The 20463-nt window shown below is 43.8% G+C and overlaps 1 protein-coding gene and 1 long non-coding RNA gene across 12 annotated transcripts in view; both read right to left on the bottom strand.

Moving 5' to 3' along the window:
• Positions 1 to 16256, bottom strand: part of LOC106999169 (uncharacterized) — a 60282-nt gene extending 44026 nt beyond the window's left edge. For 3 of the 8 annotated variants that reach the window (XR_013395545.1, XR_013395548.1, XR_013395547.1), the window contains exons 1-4: positions 16042 to 16256; positions 15793 to 15904; positions 15284 to 15332; positions 9750 to 9922 (exon numbers count right to left, since the gene is read on the bottom strand). This is a non-coding gene — a long non-coding RNA (uncharacterized LOC106999169). The remainder of the gene's footprint in view (positions 1 to 9749; positions 9923 to 15283; positions 15333 to 15792; positions 15905 to 16041) is intronic. The other 5 variants (XR_013395546.1, XR_013395550.1, XR_013395549.1 and 2 more) reach the window with 2 other exon arrangements.
• Positions 16257 to 17638: 1382 nt separating this feature from the next.
• The window catches only part of SLC28A2 (solute carrier family 28 member 2), a 30897-nt gene continuing 28072 nt past the window's right edge, over positions 17639 to 20463 (bottom strand). For 2 of the 4 annotated variants that reach the window (XR_013395544.1, XR_013395543.1), the window contains one exon: positions 17639 to 19583. Coding sequence is in view for 1 of the 4 variants with exons in the window: in XM_077939337.1 (XP_077795463.1) it covers positions 19466 to 19583 (118 nt within the window). In the remaining 3 variants the exon portion in view is untranslated. The remainder of the gene's footprint in view (positions 19584 to 20463) is intronic. The other 2 variants (XM_077939337.1, XR_013395542.1) reach the window with 2 other exon arrangements.

The following is a 20463-nucleotide window of genomic DNA, read 5'->3' as shown; positions in this document are numbered from 1 at the left end:
GAGGAAATGGACCAGTGTTACGCATGGTGGTCTGCTTACACCCCAAAATCTTTTCCATCTAGGGACTGGCAAAAGATGGTGCCCTCTAGAGAAGTGCTACAATGAAAAGGGAAAGGAATGCATGGTGGTTCAGACTGATACAAAGCAATGAGACTGCATTAGCAAGCTGAGCAGCTAGGGAAAGCCTTCAGCAATGACTTCATGAACAAAACATTTATTTTCCCTTTCATACCCCAGATTACACCAATAAGAAGCCCTGTAAAGTGTGCAGTTAAAAACTTCCTTCAATTCTGCCTCTGTCAGGGAATTCCTCCCCAGGCTTTGTCAAAATCAAGTTTGTGCTTTGCAGTTTTATTTATTTCATGGGCTTTCATCTTAAAAATTGAGTTAGCTATCCTCAGGTCTCATTACTTTTTTTTTTTTTTTTCTTATTTTTAAACCACCAGATCTTGCGAGACTCATTGCTTTTGAGGAAAAGAGGACAGAGACCTAGGCTTAATGTCTAAAATTAATTCATTGGGTAAAAAGAGTTCTTTCAGATTCTAGATGCTAACAGTCTTCATTACGGGACCTTAGGCAAACAGTTAATTCCGGCTCTGCAAGAGGAAGTGAGTAAGAGTGCTTTGTTATTTTTAGCATGATAATAATATACATCATTACTGTGACTACAACTCATTGTAAACCAAAGTTAATTATTTTCATATTTTTCTTATTATATTTGATCCTAATGATGACACGGGGCTGCAATAGGAACATGAGATTTTTTTTTTTTTAAGGCTAGGTCAAATATTATCCAGCTTAGAATTCTAACAATGGGCCAAAGGGATTAGATTGGAGACCTACATTGCCCTACTTCATGTTAACCTAAAAATTCAACACAGCACCTTGCAACTCTTCCTGTATAGAGCCAGGATTATGAACATAATACCCCTATTGTAACTGCCATTTATTTGCTTTTAATTCCCAAATCTAGATCTCCAGCTCAGATTTCCTGTCCCAAACTCTAAACTCCAACTGCCTTCTTCATGTCTGCCTGCCTGGCTGCCCTGGTGTCCCACAGGCATCTCCAAGTCAACATGTTCAAAATGGAATTAACTTGTCTCCTTCCTCACTCCACCCCAGAACTATTCCTCCATTTTTCAGTGAATGAATAGTACCCCTTTAGACCCAAGGCAAATTAGAGAGCATTCCAAATCCCTTCCTTCCCCCACTGCCCTCCCTTTTTACTCCTAATTAGTGGTCAGCCATACTGACTCCACTTGGTTCCAGTTATCAGCCATCTCCACCCGAATAAATGGCTACTACCGGTTGTCTTAGGTTGGGTTCCCTAAAAACAGAATTTGAAAGCAGGTGTGGGGTACACATGATCTATCAAGGCACTGAATTCCTCGAAGAACCTATAAGGGAAGGAGAGAAGACAAACAGGGTAAGGGAAAGAGCCTAGCCAGGATGTGTGATCGCAGGTAAAGTCCATCATGGCCTGATCCACAGGTGAGGGATCTGAAGCATTAACCACACAGCAGGGCTGTCTCCCACTTGAGGCAAGGGTACCAGCCTTTTGTACCCTCCTCTGACCTCTGCAACAGTCAGTCACTCAGTGCCAGAGTTTGGGTGGAGTCATTATGTGCCTAGAGTTCTGCAGTTATCCAAGTACTTTTCCATGAATGTATAACAATACTTCTAATTCCAATCCAACATCTCAGCGCTCCTTCAAACTTAGCTTCTTTCTGTATTTCACCTTCTGTAATGGTGACAAATCTCTAATACCTTAAATATATTGAATTATTTGTTCAATCAATTTTCTTTTTTTTTTTTTTTTTTTTTTTTTTTGAGGCGGAGTCTGGCACTCTTGCCCATACTGGAGTGCAGTGGCTCACTGCAAGCTCCGCCTCCTGGGTTCACACCATTCTCCTGCCTCAGCCTCCCGAGTAGCTGGGACTACAGGCGCCCGCCACCTCGCCCGGCTAGTTTTTTTGTATTTTTTAGTAGAGACGGGGTTTCACCGTGTTAGCCAGGATGGTCTCGATCTCCTGACCTCGTGATCCGCCAGTCTCGGCCTCCCAAAGTGCTGGGATTACAGGCTTGAGCCACCGTGCCCGGCTGTTCAATCAATTTTCTTATTTGCTCAATGTAAGCAGTCTCCTTGCCCTGTTGGTGGTCTCCTCTGTTCAACACCTATGTATGCCATCTCTGTGTTCTCAGGCACCAGTGGGCAACAGCAGTGTGCTTCTGCACAGCTCCTTCCTCTCCACTTTAGTGTTCTGTGTTCTCTGTCTTTGGGTATAGCTGGGACTTTGTTTTCTGCTGCCCTAACAGAATACCAAAGACTGGGCAATTTACAAAGGAAATACATTTATTTGGCTCAGATTCTGGTGACTGGAAAGTCCAAGATCAGGCAGCTTGCTTCAACTCATGATAGAAAGCAGAAGGGGAAGAGGGCGTGTGCAGAGACCAAACAATCTGCTCTCACAGTAACTAATCCAGTCCCTGGAGACAGAACTCACTCTGGAGAGAAGGCGTTAATCTATTTATGAGAGATCAGCCCGCATGACCCAGACACCTCTCACAAGGCCCCATGTCCCAACACTGCCAAATTAGGAATCAAATTTCAACGTGAGTTTTGGATGGGACAAACTACGTCCAAACCACAGGCGTGGACAAGCTTCCAAATCACCCCTGTGCAGCTCAGCCCTTCCTGCCTCCCTGCCTCAGCAAGGGTGGATGGGGAATGGGCAGGGAAGGGAAGGGGAGAGGTGGGAAGGGGAGGGAAGCTGGAGGTAATGAGTGCTGAGTACAGCTGCAGCTGGGAGCTTTGTCTGTGTACCACTCTGATTCTCTGGAGAAGAACTCCCAGGCCTCTACACACACACAGCACTCAGCTATCAGCTTAATGCCTGTTTCAAATTATAGCATACCTCAGTCTGCAAGCTAGCAGTGTCTTATAATAGTATAAGACAAAGACCAGAAGGTACTTCTGGTGGTGGGCCTCTCAGCAGGCCCCTCAACCCACCTCACCTCCTCTCTGCCAGAGTAACACTGTCCTTGCCTCTCTGAGTTAGATGGTGGCAGTGGGATATGCCAGGGAGTTTTGCTACTTACTTTCTAGATAAGTTGTCCTTGCTCAAGAAGGAGGGTGGTACGCAGCCCTCACTGGCTCCTTTCAACCCTGGCCCGTCATTACTGCTGGAAGAAATCCTCCCAGATTTCTAGTTTATACGTGATTTCAACCTTGGTTTTCTGTAGCAATAAATCATTTTCCTCTACATGTGTACTCTATTCATTATTTCAATGGACTTTTGGGCAAGAGGAGCTGGGCTTCCATACTGTACGAGCATCCTGCTCAGGAGAGTCATATGGAAGGGGCAGCCAGAAGACACTTAAAAGGAGCAGCTGGAGAAGTAGAAGGAGAACCAGAAGAGGATGATGCCATAAGGTCTACATATGAAGACGAGTGGTCAGCATTTCCAACTACATCAATAAGGAATACACTGAATCCAACAACCAGGTGACCAAAGAGGGTTGAAAGCACGGTTTCAAAGAGTTACTGGGGTGTAAATGGAGCTTCACATGCAGAAATGGAAGCAGCAAGGGTGTGACTACTTTCTAAAGACATTTGGCCTTAAGCAAACGAAGAGAGTGATGGACTGCGGCTTGAGAGGAGTTAAGTAAAGAGAAAAGGTTTTGTAGGGTAGAGGAACCTTGGCCAGTGGAGGCAGGATGGCTCCCAGTGTTAGGAGACCACCTCGGCTCCTTGTCCCTGGATCCTCCCCGCTGTGCAGCTTGTTTCACTCCTGCTGCCAGAAAGCTTGACCTGGTAAGGCAAGCACACCCAGGAGAGATGACCTCCATTCCAGCCTTCATGACTTCTAAATTTAACCCAGACCACATTGCTTCTTGGCAAATCACGGTCAACTGTATCACCAAGGACTGAAAGAGGTGACACAGATCTGCTTTTCAAAAATGCTAGCAATGATGACAATGAACTCACATGTTGAGTACATACACTAGACCTCAACTGTGCTGGCTTTTGAATAGCTCATCTGATCCTCACAACCACTTTCTCTTATGTCAGTACTAGGGTTCACATTTTACAGAAGAGAAAACTGAGATTAGAAGAGTTAAATTACTTGCCCCAGTCATAAGGTTAGTAAGCAAGAGAGCTGAGGTTCAAACAAGATCCCAAAGGCTATGCTTTTTCTCCTTTGGCACCCACAGCAAATATACATGCAACAAGAAACATGAGGCCTGAAGATAGATCAAGAGTAGCTGAGATTCATGGAAAGTATTGAGTTATAGGACCAGAGAGAGAGGTTAAGGTCAAATGGGTTTGCCAGGTGAAATACAGGATGCCCAGTTAAATTTGAATTTCAGATAAACAGCAAATAATGTATTAAGTATGTCCCAAATATTGCATGTAACATACTAAAAACTATGTATTTCTTTAAAATTCAAAATTAACTGGGAATTCTGTATTTTTATTTGCTAAATCTGGCAACTGTAGGACCAGATTGTGGAGGGTTTTAATATATGCTAAGGAATTTAGACTTTATTCCATGGCTAATAAGGACTCATTGAGGATTTTGGCACAAGGGAGTGACATTAATAAAATGGTGTTTCAGACCAGCCAGAAGACACTGGCAATTGTCCAGTATAAAATTCTGAAAAGGCTGGGCACAGTGGCTCACATCTGTAATCCCAGCACTTTGGGAGGCCGAGGCGGGTGGATCACCTGAGGCTGGGAGTTCGAGACCAGCCTGACCAACATGGAGAAACCCCGTCTCTACTAAAAATGCACAAAGTTAGCCGGGCATGGTGGTGCATGCCTGTAATCCCAGCTACTCGGGAGGCTGAGGCAGGAGAATTGCTTGAACCTGGGAGGAAGAGGTTGCGGTGAGCCGAGATAGTGCCACTGCACTCCAGCCTGGGCAACAAGAGCAAAACTCCATCACACACACACACACACACACACACACACACACACACACACACACATTCTGAAAAATAAGACTAGAGTGGTGGGCCGGGCGCAGTGGCTCACATCTGTAATCCCAGCACTTTGGGAGGCCAAGGTGGGCAGATCACCTGAGGTCAGGAGTTCAAGACCAGCCTGGCCAACATGGTGAAACCCTGTCTCTACTAAAAATACAAAAATTAGCCAGGCGGGGTGGTGCATGCCTGTTGTCCCAGCTACTTGGGAGGCTGAGGCACGGGAATTGCTTGAACCCAGGAGGTGGAGATTGCAGTGAGCCGAGATTGCAGCATGTACACCAGTCTGGGCAACAAGAGAGAAAGCCCGTCTCAAAAAAAAAAAAAAAAAAAACAGATTAGAGTGGTGGCAAAAGGAAAGAAAAAGGAAAGGATCTAGCTGGTTAAAAAAGAATCCAATATGACAGGTTTTCAGCATGGATGGCTAAAAGAATGACAGAGCTACTGATGGAAAGAGACATGTCTCTAGAGGAGGAATTGCTTTGGGAAGAAAGAAAAATTGACTTTGAGATGATGCTCATAAGTCTAAGTGAATTTCACCAACAGGAAAAAAAAAGTTACTTCTACAGCACCTTCTACCAGGAGCTTCACCATAGGATGCTACTCATCCTCACAGCCTACCTACCAGGCAAGTGTTACCACAGTTTTTTCTTCTCTTTTCTTTCTTTCTTTTTTCTTTTTCTTTTTTTTTTTTGAAGCGGAGTCTCACTCTATTGCCAGGCTGAAGTGCAGTGGCATGATCTCGGCTCACTGCAACCTCCACCTACCAGGTTCAAGTGATTCTCCTGCCTCAGCCTCCCGAGTAGCTGGGACTATAGGCGTGCGCCACCACGCCCAGCTAATTTTTGTATTTTTAGTAGAGATGGGGTTTCACCATATTGGCCAGGATGGTCTCCATCTCTTGATCTCGTCATCTACCCGCCTTGGCCTCCCAAAGTGCTGGGATTACAGGTGTGAGCCACCGCACCCAGCCATTACCACAGTTTTCTAACGGAGAAAAACAAGGCCAACAGAAGGTGGCAGAGTCAGGATTTTAAGTCCCATGCCACCAGACTAAAGTCAGGGCTTCTTTCCACTATTCCACACTATCTCCAAGTAAAGAACTAGAACCCGAACTCTGGAGAAGTTGTGGCTGGACCTGTGACTCCTGCGAGCTGAGACGAGGGAGCTGAAAAGGCGGAAAAGTTTGCTAAGAAGACATGTGAGAGAAGAACGGGAGACAGCTTCAGAGCATCTCTGGCAGAGGAAATAGCCTAGCATTCTGAACACAGTAGCATAATGCAATGTTTTTAGAAAGCGGGGAGAATATAGGGATGGGAAAAGGAAGTCCTGGAAAGATTTACAGGTGCCACATCATAAAGAACCTCATCTGCCAAGCCTACGAGATTACAATTACCCTATAGGCAATGGGGTGTCATTGAAGAGTTTTAGGCAAGGTATTGAGATAATCAGATTTGTTCTCAGAAGGGTCAAGCTGGTGGCAGTGGTGTGAGAGATGGACTGAAGGCCAATTAGGAAGCACCTGTGATGATACAGGGGCGAAAGGATGAGGAGAGGAGGCAGAGGGAATAGATGTTAAGAGAAAGAATCAATAGGATTCCGGGGGAAAAGAGAGGTGGGATGATCAAAAGTACTTTTCCAGGGTCACTGGGAATGCCGATAATATTTACAAAACATAGGGTATGCTGGGACAGTGGCCCACGCCCACACTGGGAGGCCAAGGTGGAAGGATTGCTTAAGGCCAATCCTAGGCAGTGTAGTAGGACCCCATCTCTACACATAATAAAGAAACAATTGGCCAGCGTGGTGGGAAGCAGCATCAGGAGGATTGCTGGAGTTTGAGGCTGCAGTGATCTATGATCATTCCACTGCACTCCAGCCTGGGTGACAGAGGGAGACCTGTCTCTGAAAACAAAGAAACAAAAAACACAGGGCATGCAGAAGGAGGAACATGTCCGTGGAGGAAGTGTGAAGTCATTTGTCTTCATATTCCTCCAACATCACTTAGAGCATAGACTAGTGCTCGGTGTATGGTTATTTGAATTGGATTTTGGACACATTTAGTTTGAGATATCATTGGAACATGCAGGTGGAAATGTTTAGTAAACTATTGGAACTCTGGGTCAGGAGCTTAAGAGAACAATGTAAGCCTTCCGAGTTGCTTTGTGAATCAAGACATAAGTAAGGGAGTGAGAAAAGGCCGTGGACAAAATCCCTGAAAATACCCAGCATGTGAAGAGCAAGTGGAGAAAAACGAGCTAATGAAGGAAGCAGAAAACAGGCAGCAAGAGAGGTGGGAGGTTAAGAAAGTGTGTGTAAAGGAAACAGACATACATTTCAAGAAGGAAGGGGTTGCTGGAAGGGTTACACTGCAGAGATGCCAGATGAAATGAGGACTGGTAGATATGTCTACATGGGATCTAACACTTTCTGTTTTCCCTATTTCCCTGCCACACTTCTGTTTTACCTTGCTTCTCTGGCATGGTACTCCTAATAAAGCATTAGCATGTAAGCATTTGCTGTAGGCCTTGTTTTCTAAGAAATTTTGGCTAAGACTTAAAGCTAAAGCAGTAATTGGCTATAAAAGTTGTAATTTCTAATTCCTATCCCTGTCAGTACAAAATTGCCATTTTAGCAATTGAAAGCAGAGAAGAGGCTGGGCACAGTGGCTCACACCTGTAATCTCAGCACTTTGGGAGGCCGAGGCAGGTGGATCACTTGAGGTGAGGAGTTCGAGACCGGCCTGGCCAACATGGTGAAACCCATCTCTACTAAAAATACAAAAATTAGCCAGGCATGGTGGCACGCACCTGTAATCCCAGCTACTTGGGAGGCTGAGGCAGGAGAATTGTTTTAACTCAGGAGGTGGAGGTTGCAGTGAGCTGAGAATGTGCCACTGCACTCCAGCCTGGGTGACAGAGCAAGACTATGTCTCAAAAAAAAAAAAAAAAAAAATGCAGACAAGAAAACACAACCACAACCTCAGAAGTAAATGTGTCAAAAGCATGTAAGGTGCTTGATGCCTCCTACATCTCAGATCCAATTAGCATAATGTAATCAGAATGATGAAACTACCATATTGTGCTGTGAGCTACCAAGACAATCAAAATCCCCATCGACTATACTTTGACACAGATCAGGAGAGTTAACATAGGCCAGAGGCAAGACTGTCAAGTGTACTGCTCTTCTTGTCAAGTAATGCTTTTGCTTCTCCCAATTGATGGGGCTCTCTAACGGGGACTGGCAAACTACAACCTCCAGGCCAAATATGACTCTCCAGCTGTTTCTATAAATAAAATTTTATTGGAACACAGCCATGCTCATTCATTTACATGCTGTATATTGCTGTTTTGACACAAAATCAGCTAAATTGACTAGGTACAACAGAGATTAGATGGCATGCAAGGCCTAAAATATTTACTGTCTTGCCTTTTATAGGAAAAGTTAGCTAACCCATGATTGAGAATAAAGCATTTATCAAATCAACAGCCACATATCAAATACCAGAAGGTGTGTTGATTCCCTCTAACAAAGATAGGAACTGCAACCGAGGCAATGACTCAGTTAAGTTTATGGCAGTCTGTTACCACCCTCCATTATTTATCTGTGCTTTTAAACACAAGTGAACTGAATGGGAATCTGGGCCCAGTACACGTCCGCTGCACTGTCTATCTAGCTGAATGGGAATATGACTGGGAACACCAACCCAGGACACTTTTAAGTCTTTTTTTTTTTTTGGCAGGGTCTCATTCTGTTGCCCAGGCTGGGGTTCAGTGGCATAATCACAGCTTACTGCAGCCTCAACCTCCTGGGCTCAAGTGATCCTTCCACCTCAGCCTCCCGAGTAGCTGGGACCACAGGTGTGTGCCATCAAGCCTGATTAATTTTTTAATTTTTGTAGAGATGAGGTCTCCCTATGTTGTCCAGGTTGGTCTCGAATCCCTGGGCTCAAGCAATCCTCCCACCTTGGCCTCCCAAAGTGCTAGGATTATGCCACAAGCCCACTTTAAGTCTTTGATGTTGGTGCTAATCTCTGCAATTCCTCTTGGGATATGGTAATACTTGTGATTTAGTATCTTAACGAGGGGCAGAAGGTGGCTTTCACTGGGCCTTTTCTACCATAAAGAGTTTATTTCACAGGTCAGAAAACCAAAGTGACAATTTTCCCAGATTCTAAGTGTATCTGTCTCAATTATACTTTCAGAAACCAGGGACATAAACTTAAGGCCAGTTTGCAAAACCTCTGGATACGTTGTGATATAATCTTGAGCCAGGGGGTCTATTCATCACCTGGACTCAGGAAACCACCAATCTAACTACAGGGTATGATAACATTTCTGATACCAGCTCTCAGAACATCTAGGTATTCTCCTTTTCCCAGTGTAGCTGTCTTTGGAAAATGTCACTTGTCCTTTTAGAGAGGGATTCTAAAAATATTAATGTATATCCTTACGATAGTTTTGGAGTTTCCTTCTCAAGGGGACTCAGGTTGCCCTTCAATCAATGGGCTCTGGGTTTGTAAACTGACTTCGATTTGGAAACTAGCTGAGGGATAGCAATGTTCCATGGTGATGGTTGATGTCAGCCTTCTGCTTACCAATTCGTGCATTTATTTTATAAATTAAATAATATCCTACAAGGCTGTCCATATGTCTCCACCCTAGGAATAAGCAAATCTACTGATTGTTGCCAAAAATATTTGTGGGTCAAGGCACCTTGATTGTCACACTGGCATTGCTACCCATTATGGTAATTGTATTTACCTTTGCTCTGTTAGCTGGGTGTTATCATTTGGCTTCTGGTATTCTGGAATTCCATCATCCCTTTTGATACTAGAGATCCATGTTCCATGGCAGTATCCCCCACTCTTGGCCTTGACAGGTCTCCTTTCACCAATGTATTTCTTATTCCTTAGTACAAGGAAGTTCCCTGGCCTCTTGGAGTATAGAGACAGGTGGTGGGTTAGCAGGTCTGAATACATAGTAAATATATTCTAACGTTCTCACTTTCCTATGACTTTTGATCTCTTCCCCAGTACAATGCCAAGATTATTTCTGGTGTGTCTACCACCTTTCCAAGCTTCAAGGAAACATCACAACAAACTATTTATAGTGACCTCAAGTGCTCTTGCCAAAACACTGGATAACCACTCATGAGTGCATGCCTTCATGTAATGAATTCTCTCTTATAAAACCTCATTTTATGAACTCACTCTCTCTTTCTCCCCAGTCTTACATTTTCAAGATCTGCTCCCACCTATATTACCCTGATTCTGTTGACAAAAAGAGTCAAACTCTGTAAAATATTTTAAGAGATTTATTCTGAGCCAAATATGAGTGATCACGGCCTGTGACACAGCCCTCAGGAGATCCTAAGAACATGTACCCAACGTGGTTGGGGTACAGCTTGGTTTTATATATTTTTAGGGGGGCATGATACATCAATCAAATACATTTAAGAAATACATTGGGCCGGGCATGGTGGCTTATGCCTGTAATCCCAACACTATTGGAGGCTGAGGCAGGCGGAACACCTGAGGTCAGGAGTTCGAGACCAGCCTGACCAACATGGCAAAACCCCATCTATACCAAATATATAAAAATTAGCCAGGCGTGGTGGCATGCACCTGTAATCCCAGCTACTCAGGAGGCTTAGGCAGGAGAATTGCTTGAATCCAGAAGGCAGAGGTTGCAGTGAGCCGTGATTGTGCCACTAGACTCCAGCCTGGGCGACAGAGCAAAACTCCATCTCAAAAAGAAAAGACAAGACAAGACATTGGTTTGGTTCAGAAAGGCAGGACAACTCAAACCGGGGACTTCAGGGTATAGGTAGATTTAAACATTTTCTGGTTGACAATTGGTTGAGTTTATCTGAAGACCTGGGATCAATGGAAAGGAATGTTCAGGTTAACAAAGAGGATTATGGAGAGACCAAGTTTTATTGTGCAGAGGAATCTCTCAGCAGACTTCAGAGAGAGCAGGTTATAAAATGTTTCTTATTAGACCTAAAAGGGTGCCTGGCTCTTAGCTGATTATCTCCTGGATCTGGAAAGAAAGGAAGGAAAACAAAGGGGAAAGGGGATTCTCTACAGGATGTGTAATTTTCTTTTTTTTTTTTTTTTTTTTTTTGAGACGGAGTCTCGCTCTGTCACCCAGGCTGGAGTGCAGTGGCCGGATCTCAGCTCACTGCAAGCTCCGCCTCCCAGGTTCACGCCATTCTCCTGCCTCAGCCTCCCAAGTAGCTGGGACTACAGGCGCCTGCCACCTCGCCCGGCTAAGTTTTTGTATTTTTAGTAGAGACGGGGTTTCACTGTGTTAGCCAGGATGGTCTCGATCTCCTGATCTCGTGATCCGCCCGTCTCGGCCTCCCAAAGTGCTGGGATTACAGGCTTGAGCCACCGTGCCCGGCAGGATGTGTAATTTTCCCACAAGAGACTTGGCAGGGCAATTTCAAGGTATGGTAAGGAAATACATTTTGGGGTTAAATATTTCTTCCTTGTCTCAATGTTATGCCAGAGTGATTGAAAAGTAAGTCACGATATATAGGGTCAAATAAAACCCATCTGATGAGAATTTATGGCTTGTAGGATATGACTCCCTAGACCCCTTAGGTAGGAATTTGGGCAGATATAAAAATCAGAGTTTAGTCCTCAGGTCTTACGTATTCTCCAGGTCCTACATTTCCTCTGGAATGGCGGCTAACTCCTAGAGCAGGACCTGTACTTCCCTGCTCAGGCTGTGCTGAGCTCTGGTGCAGATTACCAGACTGGAGGCAAAAAAGGGAGAGAATGGAGGCTTATCTTGGGGAGAATAAAAGTTATTCTGCAATGACCTATTTCAGATGGGCAAGGGGAGGCTGTTTTCCTTAGTCAAGAGAAAAGAGTTTTGCTGACAGCATTATAAATAAATAAATAAATAAATAAGAGAGAAAAGGGACTGCTTCTGCTGGTCAGGAAGATTTAGGGACAATTAGGAGCTCAAGATTTTGAGGCTCATCCACTCACATATTTCTTATTCAGGTCTTAACGCCTCACATTTTTCCTTTCTGGAAAATACCTTCACATGGGAAAGTTGTCGAAGCTATGCATTCAATCCCTTTAGCAGCTTTGCCATTCTGGATCCTGAACCTAACTTTCTTTTCTTCTTCTTTTTTTTTTTTTGAGACAGAGTTTCCCTCTTGTAGCCCAAGCTGGGGTGCAATGGCACAATCTCAGCTCACTGCAACCTCCGCCTCCCGGTTCAGGTGATTCTCCTGCCTCAGCCTCCCGAGCAGCTGGGATTACAGGCATGCACCACCATGCTCAGCTAGTTCTGTATTTTTAGTAGAGACAGGGTTTCGCCACATTGGCCAGGCCGATTTTAAACTCCTGACCTCAGGTGATCTGCCCACCTCCGCTTCCCGAAGTGCTGGGATTATAGGCGTGAGCCACTGCACCCCGCCCTGAACCTAATTTTCTTTTTTTTAACTCAATTTTTATTTTTTTAATTATACTTTAAGTTCTAAGGTACATGTGCACAACGTGCAGGTTTGTTACATATGAATACATGTGCCATGTTGCTGTGCTGCACCCATTCATTCGTCATTTACATGAGGTATATCTCCTAATGCTATCCCTCCCCCCTCCCCACTATAGGCCCCAGTGTGTGATGCTCCCCACCCTGTGTCCAAGTGTTCTCATTGTTTTCAACAGTGTCTAACCTACTGCTGCAAGAGATGAGTCTCCTTCATGGCTGCCGTAGAACTCCTCTGGCTTTCATATTGTTACTTAATTGGCAAAATGCTGCTTTGAACTATCATTTTTTTTTCCCAAGACTTCCAATGCTTTCAAGAGCAGCCAGTCTATTCCCCATACTGTATCATTATTATTGCTCCCATACTGATCAAATACAGCATCCACATAATATCCTAATTCCTTATCTTCTATCTGCACCTCATCCAAGTCAACTGGAGGTGAAAGCTTTAGTAATTGTCATGCATGCCTCTGCATGGCAGGGTTATTACTATCCTATTTACTACTGGGAAAACAGTTCTGATTGCCTTTAGATAGGTGGGCTAGTCTCTAAAATCCCACCTTTAAGGGTCTGCTTTTAAAGACTACTCCTGGTACTAGCATTTTTGAGCCTACAGTCTCGAGAAAAGTTTGAAGCAAAAGTATGCACATTTTTGTGATGGATGCTTTATTGATTGGTGAAGTTGCAGGGAAGAAAGTATGAGGAGAAAAAAGAAGTGAGGTAGGGAAGATGTAAAACCAAACAGAGATGTGCTACCAAGATGGCCACAGCTTCACTGCAAACAAAGATGCTTGCCTGGCCTTCCAGGGCATCTCCACAGAGTACCTATGAAGCCACTGACTCTCATGGGAGGAAGGGTGAACAGTGCTGGCTTCTTTTTGTCTCCTGTCTCTCAGTGGTCAAGGTTTACCCTACCCTAGACATGAACTCTCCCACACTTCCGGGTTGTAGTACCCACTCCTCCAGGAAGCGTCTCAGGAAGACAGAGCCTCTGCAGTGCATTTTGGCCAATGTGCTTCAGTCTTTCCTCCTGAGTCAGTACCACACGGGGCCTCTCGGTGTGTGGGGGCAAGTTAGCAGCAGGGGCTGTGGCTGTGGCTTTATGACTGTGAGATATCTCATAGAGTTTTTGTGAGAATTTGGTCAATTAATATCCAATGCCTGGCAGTTAGTAGGCACTAAGTAAATGTTAGCTATCATTATGAATAGTAATTGAGTGAATTTTGTGTGTGTGATTCTTACACGATATGGCTGGTAGCAGCATGTTCCCCACCCCTTCTATGCCTTTGTTTAGCGCCACTGTGCTCAGTCGCACACGCTGGCACAGTCAGCCAAATCTAAGCAGCTCAACAGTGCCATGAGCTGTGGTCCGCAGCCGCATGGGGCAGCCAGGCAGCACATGGCTTTGCAGTTAGTCCACAAGAATGGTGACCACCATCTAGGCAGCAAAGAGTTGTGCAATGGAGTGTTTTGCTTTTATAAAAATAGGACTAGTGATAATGCCTTCCATTCTCTAGCCACCCTAAAACATTCTTTTAAATATTTAGCTTGTCTCTGAAATCTACCAAGGAAATAAACTGATACTGGTTTTCGTTCCATAAATTATAGTCACATAGCTCAAAGACAGTTTGCCCATTCACAGAGTCATACATTTGCTTCCGAAACCATGAATACAGGGGCCCTCAACTGTCAAGTGTCTGAAGAATATCTCTTCTGTGGGAAATTTGTGACACTGTCCTCTGAGTTTGGTTAATCATAAATAAATATTCTTCATTTAATGAAGAGTTCAAATCTGAATCTTGTCACCATGGAAAACAGGGCTCTCTCCTCCCATTTTTCTTAATGAGGCACTCAATGCCACAGTCATAATGTTTACCTCCCTTCAGGGAACAACAGCTCTTGACAAGTGGAAATACGATTTCAGCAAAAAAAACTTTCCACTCTATATTTGTTACACTGCTTCAATATTATGTCTTGATTCCTGCTTCGAATTTATGGAAAGGATTTTCATAGTCAAGGGAAATCTACTGATGAATGTGAGAGGCATGAACCTTGAGACAATGACAAAGTAAATTTTGGGCTTTAAAGAAATACACCATTTGCTTGTCTGGAAGCAAGAGCTGAGTTTTTAAAAACAGAAACTGATCAAAGTTAATCAGTCTAATGAAAATATAAGAGGTAACATATATTTTATTTAGGTAATTTTGAATCAATTTCCTAAACTATGCTTTCCTGTTGACGACAGACGTTTATCCTGAGTGTCTGGCAATTGTGTTGAAACTATTTGATGACCTGGCTGGGTGCAGTTGCCTTGGAAGGCCGAGGCAGGTGGATCGCTTGAGCTCAGGAGTTCAAGACCAGCCTGGGCAACATGGTGAAACTCCATCTCTGCCAAAAATGCAAAAATTAGCTAGGCATGGTGGCACACACCTGTGGTCCCAGCTACTTGGGAGGCTGAGGTGGGAGGATCACTTGAGCCTGGAAGGTGAAGGTTGCAGTGAGCTGAGATGGCGCCACTGCACTTCAGCCTGGGTGACAAAGTGAGACCCCATCTCAAAAAAAAAAAAAAAAAAAAAAAAAAACAACAACGATATGATGACCTAGTTCCCCGTTCCTGGATTTACCTTACTCCCAATACCTGAGAACAGATTTGGCTCCATCAGTTCTGATCTTTGGCCTTATACCATAAACACAGCACGGAGCTTCCTGTCTGGATCCCTCAGGCCACCCTCATCAACTACCAGCTGGACCTAACCCATGCCCTAACCCCATCCTTCGGAGCCTACCTCTGGCCTCTAGGAGTCAGACATATACAGGACATGGAGCCAGGTGCCACTGAAAAGAAATATAAGAAATTTATGGTAGAGATACAGAGAAACTATTTGTCTTAGTCTGCACAGGCTACTGTGATAAAATACCTTTGACCAGGCGTCTTTTAAACAAAAGAAATTCTATTCTCACAATTCTGGAGATAGGAAGTCCAAGATCAAGGCACTAGAAGATCTGGTGTTTGATGAGGGCCAGTTCCTCATCATCATCTCACAGCCATCATCTCACAGTAAGCTCACATGGCAGAAGGGGTAAGGGACCTCTCTCAGGCCTTTTTAATAAGAGCACTAATTCCACTCATGAGGGCTTCACCCTCATGACCTAATCCCTCCCATAAAAGCTCCACCCTCTTGTTCCATCTCCTAATATCTCCCTGGAGGAGAATCTCAACATATGAATTTCACGAGACACAAACGTTCATGGCGAGACCCTGTCTCTACAAAACATAAAAAAAATTCGCACATGCCTGTGGTCCCAGCATCTAGGGAGGTGGAGGCAGGATTGCTTGAAGGGATGTGGAGGCTGCAGTAAGCCCAGATCGTGCCACTGCACTCCAGCCTAGGCAGTAGAGCCAGACCCTGTGTCAAACAAACAAACAAATAAATAAATAAAATGAGGTAGCTCTGTAAGTACTGGCCTAGAAAGATGTCCATACACATAAAGCAAAAAGGTCAGGCTGTAAAACAACAGGCAAAAGAGAGGCTTTACGGCGTACTTTAAGGTAACAGACTGCCCATTCGGTAACGCAGCCTGTCTCTCTCCTCTCCTCATCCCAGCTACTACTCCTCGCCCAACACAGCGTTTTTCCACGACCTTCCGTCTTTTTCTCTCAGTACTCTCCCGCTCCCCCTGCTCTTCCTCTCTGCGTCCGGGATCAGGACCCGGGTAGACTACCTGCGGCAGGAACGCGCGTGCGCCGTGGCACCGCCCAGAACGCGGGGTGGGCGTGTTTTCCTCGCCCCCAGGGCGGAGCCGAGGAGCGATTGGTCCCCGTTTTGGGCCTCCCAGGATTGACTGGCCCTTTCACCCAACCAGAGCGACCCACACCCGGTCAGATCACTTCCGCCCTCGCATGGCAGCGCCTCTCGCCCCGTCGCGTTTATCCAGGACGCAGTGAGCACTTGTTTTTGCTGTTCCCTCCTGCCTTTGACAGTGTTCTGCAGACACTGGTGTTGAGATTGGCATGCCTCCCGCATTTACAGAGAAGCCCTTTAAGAGGGAGAGTTTAGGCCAAGTTTACTTTAAGTAGGAACCTGAGAATTAAAAACCGAATTAAAAAGTTGGCCGCCGCCCTGGAGGGAGATAAAGAGCCCCCTTCTCTCATGCTTCCTTGTGTGAACTGAATTTCACATATTACTCAACAAATCGATAGCCATGAACTCAGGTTCCTAAATAGTAGTAATGGTATTATTACTACTATAATCTATAATACTATTACTATAGCATTATAGTAAGTATAGTATTAGTAACAACTAATACTAATAGCTAACCTTACATTAGACTTGGAGCGAGCAGTCACTCTTGTTCCCTGCTGTGGTTTGAATGCTGCCTCGGAAACTCATGTTGAAACCTAATCCCCAGTGTGGCAATATTGAGAATGGGGTCTTGGAGACGTGATTGGGTCATGAGGGCTCTGCCGTCCTGAATGGACCGATCCATTCATGAGTTAATGGGTTATCACGGAGAGGGACTGGTGGCTTTATAAAAAGAGGAGACCTGAGCTAGCACACTGAGCCCCTCACCATGTGATGCCCTGCACTGCCCCTGCACTCTGCAGTCCCCACTGGCAAGAAGCCGTCACCGGGTGTGGCCTCTTTACCTTGGACTTCTCAGCCTCTGTAACTCTTAAGAAATAAATTTCTTTTCTTCATAAATTACCCAGTTTCACATATTCTGTTATAAGCAACAGAAAACAGATAATCCCTTTACAGCAGTGTCACTATCTTTACCTATAAGGTGGGTCTCACTATCCTTATTTTATAGATGAGGATGCCAAGGCACAGAGAAGTTAAGGAACTTGTCCAAAATCACCTTAGTGATAACTGGCAGAGCTTGAATCAGAATTCAAGTAATCTGGCGTCCAATGCTACCAACCATTGCATTCTGCTGCCTCTCAGAAATAAACCAGGCATGGAGTAATATTCATCTGTAGTTCAAGAAACAATTTATTGAAGCTTCCTTTTTCTGTCAAGTTTGGAAAACCGGGGAGAAAATAGGAATGGAGACTGAGAAGACGACCAAGTAGTTCTGAGTTCAGAGAATTGGGAAATTGAAGGAGGTAGATTAGCTAAGGAAAGACACAAGTACCTGAATCCTTCTAAAAAATTTTTTTATTGAGGTGAAATTCACATAACATAAACTTAGCCATTTTAAAGTGAACAATTCAGTGACATAACATTCACAATGTTGCACAACCACCACCTCTGTCTAGTTCCAAAACATTCCTGTCACCCCAAAGGAAAACCCCAAACTCGTTAAGGAGTCACTCTCTAATCCCTCCTCCGCCAGGCCCTGGCAACCACCAATCTCCCTTCTATGGATTTAAATATTGTGAATATTTCATCTAAATGGAATCATATAATAATAAGCCTTTTGTGTCTGGCTTCTTTCATTTAGCATGTTTTTGGGTTTCTTCTACATAGCATAAATCAGTACTTCTTTTTTTTGGGTGAATAAAATTCCGTCGTGTGTATGTAACACAATTTATCCATTGATGGACATTTAGACTGTATCCAATTTTTGGCTATTGTGTATAGTGCTACTGTGAGCATGCATGTACACGTACTTGTGTGAGAACTTAGTTTCAATTCTTTTGAATATATATATGTAGGAGTGGAATTGTGGGGCTCTATAGTAATTCTGTGTTTAACTTTTTGAGGAACTCCTATATCCTTTTGAAACCCTTCCTTAAGGCCATAATATTAATATAGTAAATACTATTAAATATACTAAATATTTTGAATCAGAGTTTCTGAGTCTTAGCACAATTGACATTTGGGACCCGGTAATTCTTTGTTGTGGGAGAGCTGACCTTTGGTTATACAGGAATTTTAGTAGCAATATTGGCCTCTACTCACTAGATGTCAGTAGCATCCTCCCACTTCAATCACCAATAATGTCTGGAGACACTGTCGGATGTCCTCTGAAAAGCAAAATTGGCCCCCTTCCCACTGAAAATTACTGTTTTAAAGGCTTCCTCATAAAGTTGGAGCAAATGTGGCTAGCACTAAAGCAGAATACTACAACAAAGTAATGGCCTTTAAGAAATGGATATTCCCTAGAAGTCTTCCTTAGTATACAGGAAGTATTTTTTGTTTACTGTGTAATGTTAAGAAGTTTGCAGATTTACAAATGTTTGACAACCAGAAAAATCTTATCATTAAATATTCATATACCTTTCAAATGTAAGATCAGTAATATAAATCCGGCTCATCCGCAATGCCAAGAAATATAGCTTCTCTCCCGTCCCAGGCACATTACATACTAAATCACATTTATAGCACACTGCATCACATTATTTTTAAGGTGGCAGCTAGGAGCATGATTTGTAAGACTTTTTTGATATAGTAATACTTATTTTTTCAAATAAAAGTTCAGGCAGCGCCCATGAGGAATGTCATTTTTTGGTTCAGCCAAATAATGGAAAAACAAAAGCTATTTTTCATTATTGAGATACAGTGAACCAAAATGAATCTTTTTTTTTTTTTTTTTTTTTTGAGATGGAGTCTCGCTCTGTCGCCCAGGCTGGAGTGCAGTGGCATGATCTCGGCTTACTGCAAGCTCCACCTCCCGAGTTCACGTCATTCTCCTGCCTCAGCATCCCGAGTGGCTGGGACTACAGGTGCCTGCCACCCCCCTGTGGCTAATTTTTTGTATTTTTAGTACAGACGGGGTTTCACCGTGTTAGCCAGGATGGTCTTCATCTCCTGACCTTGTGATCCGCCTACCTCAGCCTCCCAAAGTGCTGGGATTACAGGCATGAGCCACCATGCCTGGCCCAAAATGAATCTTTTAACATTTACTGTTATTTACTGTTAAAGATCTTGGTGAGTGAGTTGTGGGAACCCTGAGTACATAAACACCTTTGCAATCACAAAGCTGATAAGATCAAAACTGTTATGGAAATAGATCAAGCAGCCTTAGGCACAGACGGTATTGTTGTAGAATCCACAGCAGTTAGTAAGGGCCATAGCACTGAACTCCTTGTCTTCCCAGAGACCAGAAAAAGAAGGAGGGTTGGTGCCATTCAGAGAAGTACTGCAACGAAAAACCAGAGAGGTACATAGCGGGGTCAGACAGGAACAAAGCAACAAAACATATCAATAAGTTATACTAAGCAGCTGAAAACAAAAACAAAAACCTGAAAATTGATCCATCAGCCATGACCAAATAAACAGAACCCAATTATATTTCTTTTCTCATTCATTCCCAAGATAATACTGGCAAGAAACCCTCAACTATGTGTGTCTGCTCCTTTGCCCAACTCCTAACCACAGTCCATTTGGAAATTTCCAGATATCCCTGAGTCAAAATGTATGGCTTATAATGATTTAGTATTGAATTGATTCTAAAAAGTAAGGTGGTATTCCAAGGCCACCTTCCTCTTGAAAACAGCTTACACTTAATTAGTATAAATTAATTGGACAAAAACATTATGTCTTTCATATTCTAGATGCCAATGATCTTTAGTATGTGGCTTTAGAAAATCCACCAAAATGCCACAAGAACGTAAGAATCAGGCAACATGACGAACGTCCGTGTCTACAAAAAGTAAAAATTAACCAGGCACGGTGACATGCACCTGGCCTGTAGTCCCAGCTACTCAGGAGGCTGACATAAGAGGGTTGCTTGAGCCTGGGCCAAGATTGTGCCACTGCACTCCAGCCGGGGCAACAGAGCAAGACCGTGTCTCAAAAAAAAAAAAAAAAAAAAAAAATCAAAACTGTGCCAGAGCAATGATGAATCCAGCTCATACCTCATCTTTAATAGTGCATCAAAAGGATTTTTTTAAAAAAATATGTTAGTTGCCTTCTCTGATGATAACCTCCAAACACAGGAGGGGCAACATTCATGAACTTGGCCCAGTAACCTGTCAAGCAGCTAGCAGCTGAATATCTACCTGTATAGTGAACAGACC

The sequence above is a fragment of the Macaca mulatta genome, chromosome 7 (genome assembly GCF_049350105.2).
Source record: "Macaca mulatta isolate MMU2019108-1 chromosome 7, T2T-MMU8v2.0, whole genome shotgun sequence".
Taxonomy (NCBI): Eukaryota; Metazoa; Chordata; class Mammalia; order Primates; family Cercopithecidae; genus Macaca; species Macaca mulatta.
Note: the sequence above shows the minus strand (reverse complement) of the source record. Positions and strands in the feature narration are given on the sequence as shown.